This window comes from Spinacia oleracea, chromosome 2, assembly GCF_020520425.1.
Source record: "Spinacia oleracea cultivar Varoflay chromosome 2, BTI_SOV_V1, whole genome shotgun sequence".
NCBI lineage: Eukaryota > Viridiplantae > Streptophyta > Magnoliopsida > Caryophyllales > Amaranthaceae > Spinacia > Spinacia oleracea.
The window spans coordinates 32,146,438-32,165,125 of record NC_079488.1 but is presented as its reverse complement, the minus strand read 5'-3'; the positions used below and the strand labels follow the sequence as shown (position 1 = coordinate 32,165,125).

Sequence of the window (18,688 nt, the reverse complement as noted above, 5' to 3'; positions counted from 1 at the left end):
TTATTGGTATTCTTGTTTTAAGCGGCATTTGAATTTGTGTGCAACAACTCCGGGTAGCATAGATTAATTGTTTGTTGTTAATCAACCGTTAAACCTGTCTCATTAAAAGAGCTTTATTCAAACAAGAAGAACTCCTAATTCCAAGACCACCTAAACCCCGAGGCAAATGAATTGTTCCCCTCTTGACCCAATGACCAATGTCATCCAGTGTCAGTCTTCCGAGCCAAAAAAAAAAACAGAGTTAAGATAGAATCTAATTTTGACGTAATTGAGAGAGGAACTTCCATACGAATTCTCTAGTAAAAAATGTTACTTATACATTATATCATGTTCGAACAAATCACGGTGTTCAGGAAACGCCTACGGATAGGCCAATTGTTGTGTTTTCCAAATACTTGGTAACATTAATATGTTATGCTCTTTCGTGACACAGGACTTCAAATTCATTGACTCATCGTGTCATTGGCTTCAGCGTAAACAAAAATAATGATGACACATGGGTTTTGTTTCCAGTTTACATTTTAAACATACAAAGTAACACCAAACATTGGAAATTAAAGATATTTTTCCTGCTGCACCCCTTGGCTTACATTCTTGGCCTAGCAAGCACTACATCCCCATTACCCATATCTGAAGTTGCTCCTGGCCTAGTCCACGTCTCCTTGAATTGCTCCTCGGTAGCCCCTGCCATTTCCAACATCGGCAATGAGAACAAAACTAATTGTCAACTCACTAATTGTAAAATTTACAGAAATTAAGTAGAGTAACCATGTAAAGATGGCCTTTCCTGCGTGAAAAAATACGGTTTGACATGGGCACGAAGTCATAGGACGAGCCTAGGCCACAACTTTTTTTGGAAAAAACATGACAAGCCACAATACGACCAGACCTCGAAACAAAAAAGCACACTAAATTTAAAAAAATTAGGCTTAACCACGACGGTTTGGCCCGACCCTGCACGAGGACACATGGGCTTGTGGCCCACTTTGAAATTTTCGGCCCGACCCATTAGTAGTCGGCTTGGTATCAGTCGGGCTCATTTAGGTTCATTGTTGTGGGCTCGGCCCAAATCCCGACCCTCCCCCACAACCATCTTTATAACCATGTCCTCCAATGTTTGGCATTTTTCAAAGAATCAAACTTATTTAATTTGACATCCTCCAATGTAACCTTGAACTCGAGAAATGACTACCACTAAATTTGCAAACTGATCACTCGAGTTCAAAGTTATTTGGTTAAATGTCAAAATTAAAACGAAGAGTAGAGTAGAGTAGGGAGAGAGAGAGAGTGTTGTGCCTTTTCCCATGGCCGCCGTTGAGGTGATACCACCCTGAACAGTCCTTAACACACGATCATAGTAATTGGCACCCGACCACTTCTGGTGCGCGAGAGTATCAACTCCATGGTTTCTTTCCTCCCTTTGAATCCTTTCAACATAGGCAAGCATACCCCTCTTAGCATAATCTTTAGCAAAAGTGTCAACGACTAAAGCATCAGCATGAAAACCAGCAAGAGTAATGAACTGCCAGCAAAACCCAAGCTTAGCAATCTTAGGAATAAAATCCATCATTTGTTGATCATTCATACCAGACGCATCCCAATTGAACGAAGGCGAGAGGTTGTACGCTAACATCATTTCTGGCTGCGTCGACTTCATTCCATTTGCGAATTCAGTACACTCCACAAGATCAGGACTCGAGGTCTCCATCCAGATTAAATCCGTGTGAGGAGCGAAAGCCCATCCACGTAAAATGGCAGCATCAACAGACCCCTTAAACCTGTAGAACCCTTCCCTAGTCCTTGGCAAATCCCAATCCCAAAACAGGTTTTGGAGACCTAACTTTGATGCAACCTCTTTGGCTTCTTCATTTGACAAACACTTATCGAAGCTCGAGTGGTTCATCCACTCGTTAAGTCGCCTAGTCTTCTCCACCTCCCCCACTCCATTTAGCCCCTTGATTATTGCATCACTTACACATTCGGAGAAAGTCTTGAGCTGGGCTTTTGCAAGCCACTCGTCTTCCAGTGCTTGCAGCTCAGGACCTGCCTTACCTGCAGAACCGAATTCAGTTGGTTATATACAAATTCTTATAAGGTGGTGTACAATAAATATAGTATATCAGAGTAAAAGTTAATTCACAATGTTTAAAAGTTACCCTGTTATATGTAAGAGTAATCTATTTTATTTAGTAGTAATATATTTTATTTAAATAAAAATCAATGTATTACATCATAATCACTAATAATTTATAAAGACACTCTTTTAACGCTTTAAAAATGCTTATTCATTAATTTTTTTCCTCAATAATATAAAAGTTAATAAAAACATAATAAAAGTTACAAAAAAATGGATAAAATTTATCTAGATGTACAATAGTTTATTGTACACTTTATGCGTGCAAAATCTTTTGATAATTACTACCTCCGTTTCAAAATGATATTTAAACTCTCTATTTTAGTCTGTTTTTTAGAATTGTCTTTACATTGTTATACTACTTTTTGACATGAAAAATTACCATTTTCTCCTTACCCCACAACATTTACAACTTTTTATTAATTTATTCTTTTTTTCCTACACTTACACACATTCTTACACCTTTATCTTATTTTATCCATATTTTATTATATTCACCCACCTTTTTACAAACTCCTACTCTTTTATTTGAATATATATGCGAATAATAACCGTAAAGATAATTATAAAATGAAAGTAGTAAGAAGTATATTGTAAAGAGTCACCTTTTGCTAATTACCTGAATTGGTGGCTGAGAAGAGAATAGTAGCAAGGCCCTTGCCACGAAGAGCCGGGTTGGTAGCCCCTAAGATGAATTGGTGGTCACGAGTGTCAACATTAGACTGTATGAGGTTAGCCGCAACAGCATCAGTCCTAGCCACCAAAACGGTCTCAGCCCCCATCACATCAAACTGAAGCCTAGCAGCCACAAGCCTATTAATCTGCTCACTAACAGGCACCAAAACCTTACCAGCCATATGACCACACTTCTTTGTCACCGAAGATTGATCCTCTATATGAACACCGGCAGCACCACGCTCCACGAAAAGCTTGCACATCTTAACAGTAGCACTAGCACCACCAAAGCCAGTATCCCCATCAGCTATAATAGGCTTAAGGTAATCCACATACGGCGTCTTAGCCCTCTCCTCGCGAGACATGCTCATTCGGGCCTCCCTTTGTTTTCGATCATGATATAGTTGTGCAAAGAAGAGTTGTTCCACCTGTTATAATACATAAATTACATTAGAATTAATTAACCTTTGTTCTTAGGTAATATTAGCCCTCACCAGGGGCGGACCCAGAAATTTATAAATAGGGGTCCAAAAAAAATTTATGATTTGCTTTCTAATTTTTCATATTTACTCTTTATAGAGGGTTAAAGTTAAAAGATAAGTACTCGAAATATTAAAAACACCATAATAAAATATGTGGAGGATTTATGAACTTTAATTTTGGATTTTCATAGCAATAAAACTCAACACCTAGTAATAATTGCAAACAATAACTTGGCACGATTTTAATTTAAAATGAAAAACGAGTTTTTCATATACTTAAAATGAGATTTACTTTATTACAATAATTACCACTAGAAGTATATCTTAAGAAAAATACAAAATATTTTTGAAGAAAAAATAACATTACTATTTCCTTGTGTTTTTGTAAAAGCAAAATCATGAAACATTCTAGAAAAAAAAAACGATGAAAAACAAACATAAAGAATTTAGATGATCAACGAAAGGGACAAAGTAAAAGACAAAAAAAATGAAAAATAATCATAATAAACTTTACTTAAAAGGATCCGAATCCTGGTCACATGGGTAACATAGCATTCAAGCAACCATTATGCTTCAAGTACATTTCGTTGTCATATATGTAAGTTAATCATACATAACTTAACTATTTCAATAGTAATTAATTACCCCCAATATCAATTTTACAGTTTTTTTCAAAAATAATGGGGGTCCCTTTGGACTCCTCTAGAAGTACGTAGGTCCGCCTCTGGCCCCCACTATATTGTTGATGGCATTCAAAGTCAATTTACTGCATGATTCCTAATCATATGAGCGGAATACAACAAATTCATTCATTCTCATGAACATGTGAGATTATTTTTCTTGTGAGAAATATGAAAAAATGTATCAAAATTAATCTTTTGCATTATTAAATAGGAAAATTATTTGATAATATCCTATTAAAAAAATTTAGATAAATGTCAATTGATAATATCCTATTAAAAAATTTAATTAATAACCATAAAAGATTAAAGCTAATTGTATTATTATCTAGTATGAGGCCCGTGCGATGCACGGTAAAAACCAATAGTTAAAATACAATGATTTATACTTTATACAGGAGTATAAGTTTATAAAAGCTCTTATACTCCGTCTATGATATCCCTCAATGGCCTAATTGTAATACCAAAGATAAATAAAAAAATTACTCTACATAAGAAAAAACTTTGATGAAAATATATACTCCATACTCCGTATATGATATGAACTTTTACCTGTATTTTAATGTACTGCTTTTAACAAATTTGCATTTAGAAGTGTTATAATGGATATATGCAAAGAAAGATTAAATAACGTAATTAAAGAACGCAGAGATTTAACGTGGTTCACTAACAATGTGTAGCTACGTCCACAGGCAGAGGGAGGAAAGTTTTATTGGTCTTGAGGAGTACAGATTACAAAATACGACTAGGTTATGACCTAAAGTGTTTATATAGTACTCTCTAGACAGATGCGGAAAAACCCAGAAAATAGGCCTAAAATAGATAACCCTAGTTCCCGTGCTGGGGCGTTGCAGTAAGGGGTTTCACCGATTCAAGGCATTATCTAACAAGAAGTATTATTAATATTCTTTGAATTTCATCCACGAATGCTCGGTTAGTGATCTAGTAACGGCAAACATTATACTTCAATCTTTATAATGTGATAAATTTTTAGTACTTGAGCTTAGGTGCATTGGTAACTACACACAGCAGTTTATCTTCAACATAATCATGAATACTTAATTCCCGAAGAAGTGGAAAATTGACAATACATCTTTCAAAGGCGTCATCGTTTGGGTAATGTATGTTTGAAATCCCTTGAAGGAGGAGGAAAGCAAGGGAGCTGAGGGTTGAACGTACTCTTTATACCATATTGTAAAAGAGGACATCATGTACTAGAATAAAGATATCATTTAAACAACATAGGACATCATGTAAATATATGACCACATGATATCGTAATTCGAATATAGGATATCAATAGTTTAATGGAGGATATCATATAGCAAATAAATGATACCTGTTTGATATATATTACAAACTTATATTCGTTAGATGATATCAATTGTACGCCTAAGGCCCTAAACCACAGCCTAAGTAATACCTAGTACGTAAGTTTTCGTAATGAGTTTTATATATAGGACAATATAATTGGATATGGACTATAGCAAACTCCTTTTTTTTTAATTTTTTTATTTAGATTAAATTCACATTGGTTTTTTTTTATTTATTTAGATTAAATTTACATTGACTTATCATTTTGTTAATCTTTTTAATCTTTATAATTTTATTTGGTGACGTGGAAATCCTACATGGCGCTACGAATGCTCTCCAAAAAACTTCCCTTTATATATATTAGATTAGATTAAACCGTGCATGTGTCCTGTACAAGTGCAAAATGCTAGTCTTAATTAATAATATATAACCATATTATTAAGTATCAACCCAATATTAGCACACCAAGCCCAACCCAACTTGAGCTGATAACTTAGGCACATATATTCAATATATATATATATGAAGCACAAACGTATATTCAAACATATTTAAGCATAATCAGCATACTTCATATTATATTTCTTCCCACATTTTCAAACGAAGACTATATCTAACACTACCTTGTTAGGGACAGTGTCGTAGGGGTAGTCAGCGAGGTCGGGACCGGGCTCGTTGGTGGAAGTATGAGTGGAGGAGCACTGCCACCCCGACACGTAAATCGTGTCGAGGTGTTTTGCCATCATAGTGACTTGTACAGGGTCCAATGCACCAAAGGTTCTAGAAGCAGTACCCTTGGCTTGGTGGCTCTTAAGGGTGCGCCACAGCTTCTTGGCTAAGACATTCGAGGGGTAGCTCTGCCTCAAGGTGCCGCGAAGGGAGACGATGTCTCGTGCCGTGTACGGGCGATGTGTTAGCTTGAACCGCTCTGTGTTCCACCATGATTGCACCTCTGCTACCTCTGCTTCGAATTGAACTTCTTCCTCCATTATCTATATACATCACATAAAGTATCACTTCAAAATGTTCATCAAATTTGGAAAATTTTGCTACATTGAAGAACGAATAGTGTAGTGAAAAGTGTAATAGATCGAAATTGAACAACATCTGGATTTATCTTTGACCAATTTTTTTTCTTCATTTATATCCCTCAATCCTTTAATACTCGCACTGTTTTGACTGGATACGTTTGTTAATGCATAACTTTGACCACCAATAAACTATATATTATAAAAACTTAATATTTTGAAAATATATATTAAGATGAAACCAACAATATATTATATAATAACATTTGTTTTCATATAATAGAAATAAAATAGGATCAAAATGAATTATATGAGAAGTGTAAAAAGTTAAAACGCTGCGAGTATTAAGTGACAGAGTGAGTAGTATTTTTAGAATATTTTTTTCTTTGTAAAAGTAAGGATAAATTGTTAACACCTAAAAAAATCGAAAATTTATTTTTACCACCTAAAAAATAAAACTACTATTTGACCACCAAAAAGAAATTTAAAACTTGTTTTTTACCATCTGGAAATTGGAAAAATATATAAAAATGTTATTTAGTGGGCCAAAATAACGGTAATATTTCTTATATGTTCTATTCTTCTACAATTTCATGTATTTAACTCTCTTCTCTTACCCAACTTCCTTATGTTCCATGAATTTACATAATTTTTCACCACCATTAACTCACAAAATTGACAAAATTTAATGAAAGTAAATAGAGAATGGTGAAAGAGTTAAATAAAATCACACATAGAGTGTAAAAAATTGAAGGGAAATTGAATTATGTAGAGATTTCATCTATTTTTTCGCTTTTAGGTGGTAAAAAATAAGTTTTAATTTATTTTTAGGTAGTAAAATACAAGTTTTAATTTTTTAGCTAGTAAAAAACAATTTTTCGATTTTTATAGGTAATAAAAAACAATTTATCCTAAAATGACATGGTCCTCACTTGTTTACTTATTACTCCCTCCATATTTATTTAAAAGATACATTTGGTCGGGCACGGGTATTAAGAAGAAGAAATGAATGAAATAAAGTAATAAAACAAGTGGGATTGGGTAGATATTTTAATAAATAAAACAAGTGGGGACCATGTCATTTTAGGAGATGGGGTGGGGGTGGGTTGTAGATATATTATTTAATTAGATGGTGGAGTTGATAAATTACTAAAAATGGCAAGTGTATCTCTTAAATAAATACGGCCAGAAAAGGCAAATATATCACTTAAATAAATACAGAGGGAGTAAAATATCTATCCAACCCCACTTGTTTTATTATTTTATTCATTCAACTCTTCTTATTAATACCTCTGCCCGACCAAGTGTATCCCTTAAATAAATACGGAGGGAGTACAATCTAAGACTATTTCTTTTGCACATTTACTTATGGTTAAATTGTTTTTTACTACCTCAAAAATTGACAAATTGTTTTTTACCGCCTAAAAAATACGGAGTTAAAAAAAATTCACCACCTAAAAAAAAAATTGTCTTTTACCACCTCTTAACTACAAAATAGATGAAAAAATTATGTGAATTAATGGAAAGTATGGGAAAATCGTAACTTATATACATGAAAATCGTGGGAGAAAAAAGGAAATAAAAATATAGTCGTTGAAATGAGATCACATAACGTTTCCGTCCATATTTCCGTTTATTAGGTGGTAAAACTTACTTTTTATTTTATTTTTAGGTGGTACTCCCTCCATTCCTTTTTATTCTTCTCGTTTCTATTTCGGGCGTTCCTATATGTTTTTCCCATTTCCTTTTTTGGACATACCTTTTTACCATAAAATTCTCCACCATCCCTTATTTAATTCATTCACATTTTCCTATTCACCCACCCAACTCCACTTTTATAATTTTTTATTACTTTATTAAAAATATCTTCTCTTTCTTTCATTTCTTTAGTACTTTCTTTTACTACTTTATTACTTTCTCTTACATTCAATCATTACTCTTACAACCAATCATTACAAGATTTCATTTTCTTAATTTCCACACCATTTCCCAAATGGGAAGAACATAAAGGAATTGAGACAATTTTTATTTTTTTAGATGGTAAAAAATAATTTTTTAATTTTTTTAGGTGGTAAAAAATAATTTACCCTTTACTTATTTGCCCTTTAAATAAGCAATAAAACGACAATAATCCCGTTGTATAAAAGTTGACAATAAAATTTAAAATAGCAAATATGTGATTTGTTTTTGTTTTTGCTGCTAATGAGCCACAATCACAATATAGATTATAAATAGGGGAGGGAGATTTGAACTTAGATATATTAATTGTACACAAATCTTCAGTATTAACCACTATACTAAGACCTCATTAGTAACGACGGGTGATTTATGATCAACGACTTACTCAAAAAGTCACACTTGGTTTGCTATTTTATAAACACTAATTAAGATCAACTTCTAGTGAAAATGAAGAAAATTGAAAATTACTAAAGAATTGTGGATGTTTACCATTGAAGACACTGTGAGAGTTGAAGCCATTGCTAGCTGCTGGACTTAAAAAATAAGTAAAAATGGAAGGGAGGAGAATAGGAGATAGAGTTTAGGATATGAAGAATATGATGAATAATTTGGATGGCAATGTAATGGGTTCTCTTCTTACATGCCTAATTTATAGAAGAAGACGATCACTCCATCATTTGACAGCATGGTTGACACGAAATATATGATACATCCTTGCGGATGACAACAAAATACCAATGAACCTATATTGAATGAATTACTAGGGTGCGTGGTACCATATCACAACATAAACAGATACTCTAACTTCTTTTGATTGCATTATATATTTATATTACACATTGTAAATCTATATAATTTGTTGCCAATTTCCAGCAAAAGGCTATTACTCCCTCCGTCCCAAATTAGTTGTTACACTTACATTTGCATAAAGTTTTAGGTGATAAGTGGTTGTTTGGTTATCAATTGTTATTGGAAAAATTGATATTGACAGTTCCAACTATGGCCATTTAACTTTTAAAGGTCCCAACTTTTGATTATTCTAGAGTGGTCTCAACTTTAAGGTGTGTTTTCCAAGAATGGTCCTTTGGTTTATTAAACTATTAATTAAGTTGATTTAAGCATATCATACTGTTCCATTTACTTCATTTAATTAAAAAATATGATTATTGCACGAGAGATATGAGTGTTAATTAAGTTATTTAGCACTTAATTTTAACTAAGGGACCATTTTTGGAAAACACTCTCTATAGTTGGGACCACCCTGACATAATCAAAAGTTGGGACCTTTTAAAGTAAATCGGCCATAGTTGGGACCGATAATATCAATTTTTCCATTGTTATTTTATTAAAAAAGTAGATGTGATAGGAGTTAGTGGAGTATTTTTTTAATTGAATGAGGGAGGGCGTGGGGACAAAAAAGAATTTAGTGGGAGGAGAGACAATATAATAATTGTAGGGTCATTCCTAATTTAGAAGTGTAACAACTAATCTGGGACGGACGAAAAAGGAAAGTGTAATAACTAATCTGGGACGGAGGGGAGTGTCTAAATGTAAATCACGATATTAATTAGTATAAGTTGTGGAGGTTAACTAGTTTAAACAGTAAAATTTTAACAAGATGAGTGAATGAGAATGACAGCTAACTTAAATCAAACTTCTTTTATATAATATTACCCCGCGTTTAGGTCTCTCTATAGTTCTAGTTTCTAGACCTAATCATCTATAGCCTGGTCTGCAAGCCCGATCCAGCCAGACCAGAAAAAATGTGGGTTGGTTAGCATAACATATGCGTTTTTAGACAAAAATCTGATCCCAGCCCCAAAAAATCTGCACCAAATTATAGATTTGGGCATAATTTTGTTTTAAAACCCAACTCAGCCCAGTCCGAATTTTAATCACCTCAACTCTGTACCGATTATAATCATATACTCAATCATGAATTTGACAAAGATAAGAATCAAACGAGGTTCAAATTGAACTAAAATGGATCTCCCACTCCTTTCTCTTATCAAGTTATCCTATGCAATTAAGAAAACCCAATTTTATTAAACTCTTTTATTTTTTTATTATTTAAAAAAAGTGTAAAGGGTTTATCTTATTACGTGTAACGATAACTGAAAGTTGTGCCATATATTGGAATTATTATGGGAATGACATTATTGGCTTTATTTAACCATTTTGCGTATACTTGTCATCTTTTCATCCACAATTGTCCATCGTCACTACCTTCTCAATGTTCTCATCTTCCTTTTTCTTTTCTTTTTTCTCACCATATTTTAAGGCTTTACGTTATATTTATCCCAGGGATGTTAGGGGACGAGTTTCATTGAAAATTATTAGATGTATTCGAGCGTCATCTAAGGATATTTTTGTGTCTATTGGCGATCCGTATAATTTTCTCCTCATATGTAAGGAAAAAAGAGTGAGAGGGAGTACCGTATACCCGGATGCATGTAACATGCTCTAGTCTCTAGAGTTTTATGGAGGCCTGTCTCGCATCCGCTTCGAATAGGCAGGGATGGGGAATGTGGCGGGTAAACATCATCAAGGATGACAACAAAATATTCATTCAAGGGTTTACATTAATCAAGGACAACAAAATATTCATTCAAGCGAGGGTAGATTTAAGGGTTTACATTAATACTAGTTTTGAAGTCCGTGCAATACACGGGTTTAATTTTATTAAAAATTCCGAATTACTAAATATGATAATTCCGGATTTTCATCAAACAACTAGTGTGTGGCTCGGGCGATGCCCCGATTGCTACATTAAATAGTTAAAATTAATTTAGATTTTTCTTGAGCACAACATTTGATAACATACGTGTATACCATAAAATGTAAAACATCCATCAAGTTCGTCAACTACACAAACACGTTACGTCGTTTCTCATGGAAAATAATTATTCAATTACGTCATCTTACAATTTGTATAATTTGTTTTCTAGTGGAACTAAGTGATTCAAATTAATAAGCACAAACTCAGATATGCAAGACATTTATGTAATTGATGCTTATGAAACTTATGACATCATGTTTATTCATGGTTGTTCTAATTCTTTAATTATTATTTTTTTCCCAAAATAGTTAATAGAAAAATAAAAAGCCACATAAAAATTTAGTTATTTTAGATTTCATGTTAGCATTCATTTATAAATTAATGTGAAGAAATAAATCACAATTGTTTGTTGGTTAAGATGGTAATTAGAGTTATTATCTACACTTGAGGTCTTGAGTTCGAATCTCATTGTATGTATTGATTTTTGGTTGTCCATCATATGACATATCATTTGATGAGTGAATGATGTGGCGCAAATGGAAGAGTACTACGTGACACATAGACATTTTTCTCAACGCCTATTAATATATTAGTATAGATTATAATTTAAAATTTAGCACCCAATTAATAAAATCAAATGTTGAATAAATTGATCCTCACTAATCTATATACTCCATGTATATTATGCCGTTTGCTCTATTTTTTTTATTGGCCGATGTGAAACCCAATATTATTCGATCATATGGTTTGTATTTAGAAAATATGCATTTCAAATGATACGAGCAATGATTGTTTCTTTTATATATTCAACAACAATTTACAACATCTAATTAAATTTACAACATGATTCAATCTTTATATTTTTGCATTTTCTTTGAATTTTTTTGATGCCAACTGTTTAACCACAAATGTCTTTGCCTCCCTTCTTCAACAACAACAAAAAAACAAATACTTTATACGATTTCGTGAAACTTGTATCCTATAATTTTTGTAATTGGATGATACTAAATTTTTTATGCAAAAGATAAATATAAAATTAATCATACCTGTTCCGGGGTTGAAACGATGGAAGGAGCGTCCTTGATGTCTTGAGTTCCGATCACGTACGGTGCCTGCAAGATGAACTCCGGGCCAAAGGGGGGGTCCCCGAGGCGGAGCCTCCGACGCTCAAGTCAGTACAATTGATGTATAAAATGAGGTGTTTAGGGGAGAGAGAGTAGGGTGGCTTCTCTAGGGTTAGAGAATCACCTCTTTACCTTGCCCTTTGAGGGGTATATATAGTGCCTTTGTTGGGCCTTTGAGGCCTTGTAAGGGATATTGGGCTTGAGTGGATTTTATTGGCTTTTGGGTTAAAATGGTGGGCCCATTTTAACACCCCAACAAATGCCCCCCAGACCCAATTCTATTTGAAAAATGGGTTGGGTTTTGATTTTGATCACTTCCAAGTGAAAGTCGATTTCAGCTCAGAATTTTAACCTCGGCTCGGATTGTAACATCGGTTCGAGTTGTAATCTCGGCTCGGATTTTACCTTCGGATTTTTGTCCTTCGGATTTTTACCTTCGGCTCGGTTTTGTCCTTCGGATTTTTACCTTCGCCTCGGTTTTATCCTTCGGATTTTTACCTTCGGCTCGGTTTTGTCCTTCGGATTTTTACCTTCGGCTCGGTTTTATCCTTCGGATTTTTACCTTCGGCTCGGTTTTATCCTTCGGATTTTTACCTTCGGCTCGATTTTATCCTTCAGCTCGGTTTTATCCTTCGGATTTTTACCTTCGGCTCGGTTTTGTCCTTCGGATTTTTACCTTCGGCTCGGTTTTATCCTTCGGATTTTTACCTTCGGATTTTACCTTCAGCTCGGACTGTAACATCGATTCGAGTTGTAATCTCGGAGCGATTTTTAACCTCGCTCTTCAAATCCGGAGATCTGTTTAAGAACGTGCTTCTAAAATCGGCTCGGATTGTAACATCGGTTCGAGTTGTAATCTCGGAGCGGCTTTTTACCTTCGGCTCGGATTGTAACATCGATTCGAGTTGTAATCTTTGAGCGATTTTTAACCTCGTTCTTCAAATCCGGAGATCTGTTTAAGAACGTGCTTCTAAAATCGGCTCGAATTGTAACATCGGTTCGAGTTGTAATCTTGGAGCGGTTTCTTTACCTCGGCTCGGATTGTAACGTCGATTCAAGTTGTAATCTCGGAGCGATTTTTAACCTCGCTCTTCAAATCCGGAGATCTGTTTAAGAACGTGCTTCTAAAATCGGCTCGGATTGTAACATCGGTTCGAGTTGTAATCTCGGAGCGGCTTTTTACCTTCGGCTCGGATTGTAACATCGATTCGAGTTGTAATCTTTGAGCGATTTTTAACCTCGTTCTTCAAATCCGGAGATCTGTTTAAGAACGTGCTTCTAAAATCGGCTCGGATTGTAACATCGATTCGAGTTGTAATCTCGGAGCGGTTTCTTTACCTCGGCTCGGATTGTAACGTCGATTCGAGTTGTAATCCCGGAGCGATTTTTAACCTCGCTCTTCAAATCCGGAGATCTGTTTAAGAACGTGCTTCTAAAATCGGCTCGGATTGTAACATCGGTTCGAGTTGTAATCTTTGAGCGGCTTTTTACCTTCGGCTCGGATTGTAACGTCGATTCGAGTTGTAATCTCGGAGCGATTTTTAACCTCGCTCTTCAAATCCGGAGATCTGTTTAAGAACGTGCTTCTAAAATCGGCTCGGATTGTAACATCGATTCGAGTTGTAATCTCGGAGCGGTTTCTTTACTTCAGCTCGGATTGTAACGTCGATTCGAGTTGTAATCTCGGAGCGATTTTTAACCTCGCTCTTCAAATCCGGAGATCTGTTTAAGAACGTGCTTCTAAAATCGGCTCGGATTGTAACATCGGTTCGAGTTGTAATCTCGGCTCGGATTTTACCTTCGGTTTTTTACCTTCGGATTTTTACCTTCGGCTCGGTTTTATCCTTCGGATTTTTACCTTCGGATTTTTACCTTCGGCTCGGTTTTATCCTTCGGATTTTTACCTTCGGCTCGGTTTTATCCTTCGGATTTTTACCTTCGGCTCGGTTTTATCCTTCGATTTTTACCTTCGGCTCGGTTTTATCCTTCGGATTTTTACCTTCGGATCGGTTTTTATCCTTCGGATTTTTACCTTCGGCTCGGTTTTATCCTTCGGATTTTTACCTTCGGAAGTGATGTAGTGCCATCATGCCAATGTATGCTGTTGTTACCAATCGTGCAAGGTGATTGTGGGCTCAGTTGAGTCTGAGTTGTGGAAACTTGCTTTATTTCCAAATTCATAACTTTCACGCGTGAGCTGTTACTGGCTCCAAAAATCTGTACTCAAGCAAAATGAATCCTCTTTATTCTGAAAATGAGTTTGCAGATCTGGGAGAGTGGGAAAGCATCTTTACTTGGCCTTGAGGCTACTGGGCCACCAAAATGTAGTAACAATCTGTAGCAACAATTTGTAGCAACATTATTTGTCACCACACTACCCATTATAACGTAATTTGTTGACAAACAGTAATTTTTGGTCGGCTATTTCAGATTTCCGGCCATTTTTGCGGTTGAACATAATAGTATGAAAATGTAGATTTTCATGGGTTATTGCTCTCGATCCCCACAGACGGCGCCAAATTGTTCCGGGGTTGAAACGATGGAAGGAGCGTCCTTGATGTCTTGAGTTCCGATCACGTACGGTGCATGTAAATTGTTCCGGGGTTGAAACGATGGAAGGAGCGTCCTTGATGTCTTGAGTTCCGATCACGTACGGTGCCTGCAAGATGAACTCCGGGCCAAAGGGGGGGTCCCCGAGGCGGAGCCTCCGACGCTCAAGTCAGTACAATTGATGTATAAAATGAGGTGTTTAGGGGAGAGAGAATAGGGTGGCTTCTCTAGGGTTAGAGAATCACCTCTTTACCTTGCCCTTTGAGGGGTATATATAGTGCCTTTGTTGGGCCTTTGAGGCCTTGTAAGGGATATTGGGCTTGAGTGGATTTTATTGGCTTTTGGGTTAAAATGGTGGGCCCATTTTAACACCCCAACAATACCTATAAATTGTTGCATATAGGATTCCATTAAAAAAAATAATAGAATATTTTTGTCGAGTTAAGTTCTCAAGGTTGAAACCCGTAAAATTTAAAAGACTACTCATATAAGTTAAGCCTTGATGGTATACAACACAAAAATGTGTTTAATATATGGAGAACTATCATGTACTTAGTACTAAAATTTTAAACTTGTTAAGAAAGTAAGCATAATTAATTGGTTGCAACATGATACACATTCTTCTGGATGTTTAGCAAATATCACATTCCGCTTTGAGTCTCTAGCCACGACTCCCGACCAACATTACGTAGTATCCTACACAATGAACAATAATCATTAACCACTACTACATTTTTAACCAAATACAACGGGTAAATCACAACTAATGCAACATTTTTTCAAAAGCCGTTGTAATAGATGCGCCTAATGCACCGGTATAGTCCAATTTTTCTGAAACGTTGTAATAGAGTGGCTAATGCAACGACCTCTGCAACGGCTACCATCTGATAAGGCTAATGCAACGGTTATGTTAGCTTGTCACACACTCGTACTAATTGATCTTAAACCTAGCCCACCCAAACACTTTCCCCAAATTATTTCAAAACCCAGTTCCCGAAGAGAGAGAAAAAGAAAAGGAGAGAGAAACCCTAATTTCCTTTCCCATTCCTCTAAACCTAAACCCCCAATTCAATCTTCTGCATCGATTTTTTCTTCTTTATTGTTTTTTTGATGGAGTAGATCTGGTTGGGGAATAGGGAGCCGAAAGTTCAAGCCTCATCTCTGGTTGTATTCGATGTGGTTGCTTCACGGTCGGTAAGTGGTTTCGCCATTTTTGGTCTTTTTGCCAAGTTCTTTCTTTTTGAGGAAGATCTTTAAGGAAGATTGTTCTAGTTCCTTCCTTATGTACCCATATTTAAATTCGTTTCTTGGCAATTTTTCAAATTTTAGTTTAAATCTTGTCCATAATGGTTTATGTAATTGTTGTTATAAATCAGAGTAGATTTGGATTTGATTGATGAAAATTTAGGGTTTGAGCGAGAAGAGTGATGTGGATATACAAAAAATATGAAATTGAATCTTACAATCTTTGACAATGGGAAAAATCTGATTAAATAGTTGAATTTATTGTTGGAATTGAAATGGTAGAGTTTTCACTTCTGAATTTTGGAGTTTCAATGAAGAAATGGGCCTTTCACACCACCTCTCTTCTACCAACTCTTCCATACCCACTAGCAAAATAATTACTAGTTTTTTTTATTAAAGATCCAAGTAAAATTTCTTGGAAAAATGATAGTTTTATGCATATAAGAAGAAATATATCTTCATATTTTTTATACAGCTAAGGTTAAAATAGCTAGTAGTTGCATACTTTAGTGGTTTTTATTGATTGCATAGAGTAAAAGTGAACATTGAGTATAATAGATTTTGAAATGTTGTCTTTCGATTGCTCATTCACTTTCTCGGTTCTGATTATGATTCTGATTGTAAATGATTTATTTAGAAATAGTTATGCTTCATTGGAAAATATGATGATTCTATATTTTCTATGATGCATGTCAAGGTATATACAGGAGAGTGCTTCTAAATGTGGGATTTGGATGCCTACTATAATAAGTGTAAACAAGAAGTTTATTATAAGCAAATTATAATCAAAAGGTCTTGCGCGCACAAGGTGTACAATAAATTTATTGTACACCAAGATAACTTTTAACCATTTTTTTGTAACTTTAACCTATTTTTTATTAACTTTTATAATAGTAAAAAAAAAAGTTGATAGAAATGGTTAAATGATTAATTTTATACATTATTAGTAGTTTTGAAGAAATATGCTTTACTAAAATGAAAAAAAATTATCACTAATAAATAGATAACTTTTACATATATAAGCTTAACTTTTAAACATTTTGAGTTAACTTTTACTCCGGTGTACAATATTTATTGTACACCCTTTGTAAATAAGAATTTGTGAATTCTAATTATGTATTCAAAGTTTTTTTTTGCATTTAGAGCTAGAACAGGGCATTTAGTGGGGTAGAAATTTGATACTCTTTCGTTCGATTGACTCTAAACGTAGTGCTCATTAGCTAAATGGGGATGTGTGGATGATGAGAATAGTTTGATGGTAGTCTTATGTGCTTGAACTGTTGGTTAATTGTATATTCTTTATCTCAGTTTTTGTTCATTAGAATTTCTGAACTGAAATGACATTACTTCGCCGTTTTAAGTGTGTTTGCACTACGATTAAGGATGAACTTGGCCTAGTTCTGTTGTATGATTGGGTTGCAAAATTTATTTTGTGTGCAAATATGGAGTTGGTATTCCAATTGAGCTGCTGGAATGGGTTATTCTCATAGGTTCATGGTGTTAGGTTGCTGAAATGGGTTATTCTCACAGGTTCATGGTGTTAGGTTGCTGAAATAGATGTTTTTTTTTCTCCTCGTTGCACGTTTTGACTAATATATAACATTTAGTGTTTGCATCTCCTTCCTGGATTTTATCATAAATGTGCAAGGGAATTCAGGGTAGACACATATCTGAAGAGAGAGAGAGATAGGATTCTTTCAGTTGCTTTTGCTGGTTACAGATGTGATATGCATGGTATGAGATTTTAAGCCTTTTTATGTGGATTGGAGTATATATGTATATATTTGTTTTTCTATGGAGGAAATTCATGTTACCATGACTTTGGGAAGGAATCTACATGGTTCCAACTTAAGAGCTATGAGTTGCTTATATTTTTTTAGGCTTGTGCCATGACTTTACCCTTTGAATAGATATCAAAAAGTTGACTCATAACAAAACCTCAATGAGTTGTGTTATTTATGTAATTATAATGCTTTTAATATCATTCTACCACCTCAATGATATGTAACTATTAACTTTATTTTATCCACTTTTACCACAAAAGGTATTTTTTATTTTCTTATCAGTTTATTTGTCCAAGGATTAATGATGGAAATGTGTTAATTTCATTCCAAATATGTAAACTTAGTTTTTTTATTTATGAACTTTGTAATTTTCATGTTATTAATACGGAGTAGAATACAATATCATTTGATTATATTGCAATTTTGATTGGCAGCTAGGTAGAGAAAGCATTCAATGGAGGCATGTTGGTTTGGAGATAGAGGAATTCACAACTATTACAAAATGATGACGGGCTTCACTTGAGTTTTATGGCAAATGATAGTAAATCTCAAAAATGTATGAAGTATTATATCTTGGGCTTAGTTTTTTGGCCTTTTCTCTGTTGGAACTTCCTTTCGTAGCTAATTTAGTAGCAATTCATTTTGTAAACCCACTGAAGGGAAATGTTAGATTGTATGTACATTTCCAATCTCAATGGAATATCATTATCGTTTTTAAAATATTTTTATTAATGTATTTCTACTTTATAAAAAAATATAAGCGTTGCATTAGGTCCAAATGAGTATAATTGTACCAGCCGTTGCATTAGGTCCAAATGAGTACAATTGTACCAGCTGTTGCATTAGGTAAGATCCGTCGTAAATATCTCATTTAACCGTTGTGACACTGTCGTTGCATCAGATACACAACAAATGCAAAGGTTAGCCAAAGTAG

The 18,688-nt window shown here is 34.6% G+C and overlaps 1 protein-coding gene and 1 long non-coding RNA gene across 3 annotated transcripts; one reads left to right on the top strand and one right to left on the bottom strand.

Moving 5' to 3' along the window:
• Nucleotides 1-436: 436 nt before the first annotated feature.
• LOC110795414 (isocitrate lyase) lies at nt 437-9,049 on the bottom strand. Of its 2 annotated transcripts, XM_022000426.2 has the most exons (6): nt 8,762-9,049; nt 5,909-6,277; nt 2,754-3,237; nt 1,588-2,052; nt 1,297-1,427; nt 437-684 (listed from the first exon to the last, which is right to left on the bottom strand). In XM_022000426.2, exons 1-5 carry the CDS (start codon nt 8,789-8,791, stop codon nt 1,342-1,344), a joined length of 1,434 nt encoding a protein of 477 aa, XP_021856118.1. In that variant the 5' UTR covers nt 8,792-9,049; the 3' UTR covers nt 437-684; nt 1,297-1,341. The 2 variants fall into 2 exon arrangements, with proteins under 2 accessions (XP_021856118.1, XP_021856116.1); XM_022000424.2 differs by having other exon boundaries at nt 1,297-2,052; nt 8,762-9,046.
• A 6,267-nt stretch (nt 9,050-15,316) lies between these two features.
• LOC110795413 (uncharacterized) lies at nt 15,317-18,474 on the top strand. The gene is made up of 2 exons (XR_002535272.2): nt 15,317-15,919; nt 18,189-18,474. It is a non-coding gene; the product is annotated as an uncharacterized lncRNA (long non-coding RNA).
• The last annotated feature ends 214 nt before the right edge of the window (nt 18,475-18,688 follow it).

Excerpts from the sequence above, each read along its gene's own strand:
- LOC110795414 (XM_022000424.2), bottom strand. The coding sequence starts at position 8,791 with ATGGCTTCAACTCTCACAGTGTCTTCAATG. Across the intron at positions 3,238-5,908 it reads ACGACACTGTCCCTAACAAG|GTGGAACAACTCTTCTTTGC; the intron begins GTAGTGTTAGAT and ends GTATTATAACAG. Across the intron at positions 2,053-2,753 it reads CTTCTCAGCCACCAATTCAG|GTAAGGCAGGTCCTGAGCTG; the intron begins GTAATTAGCAAA and ends TCGGTTCTGCAG.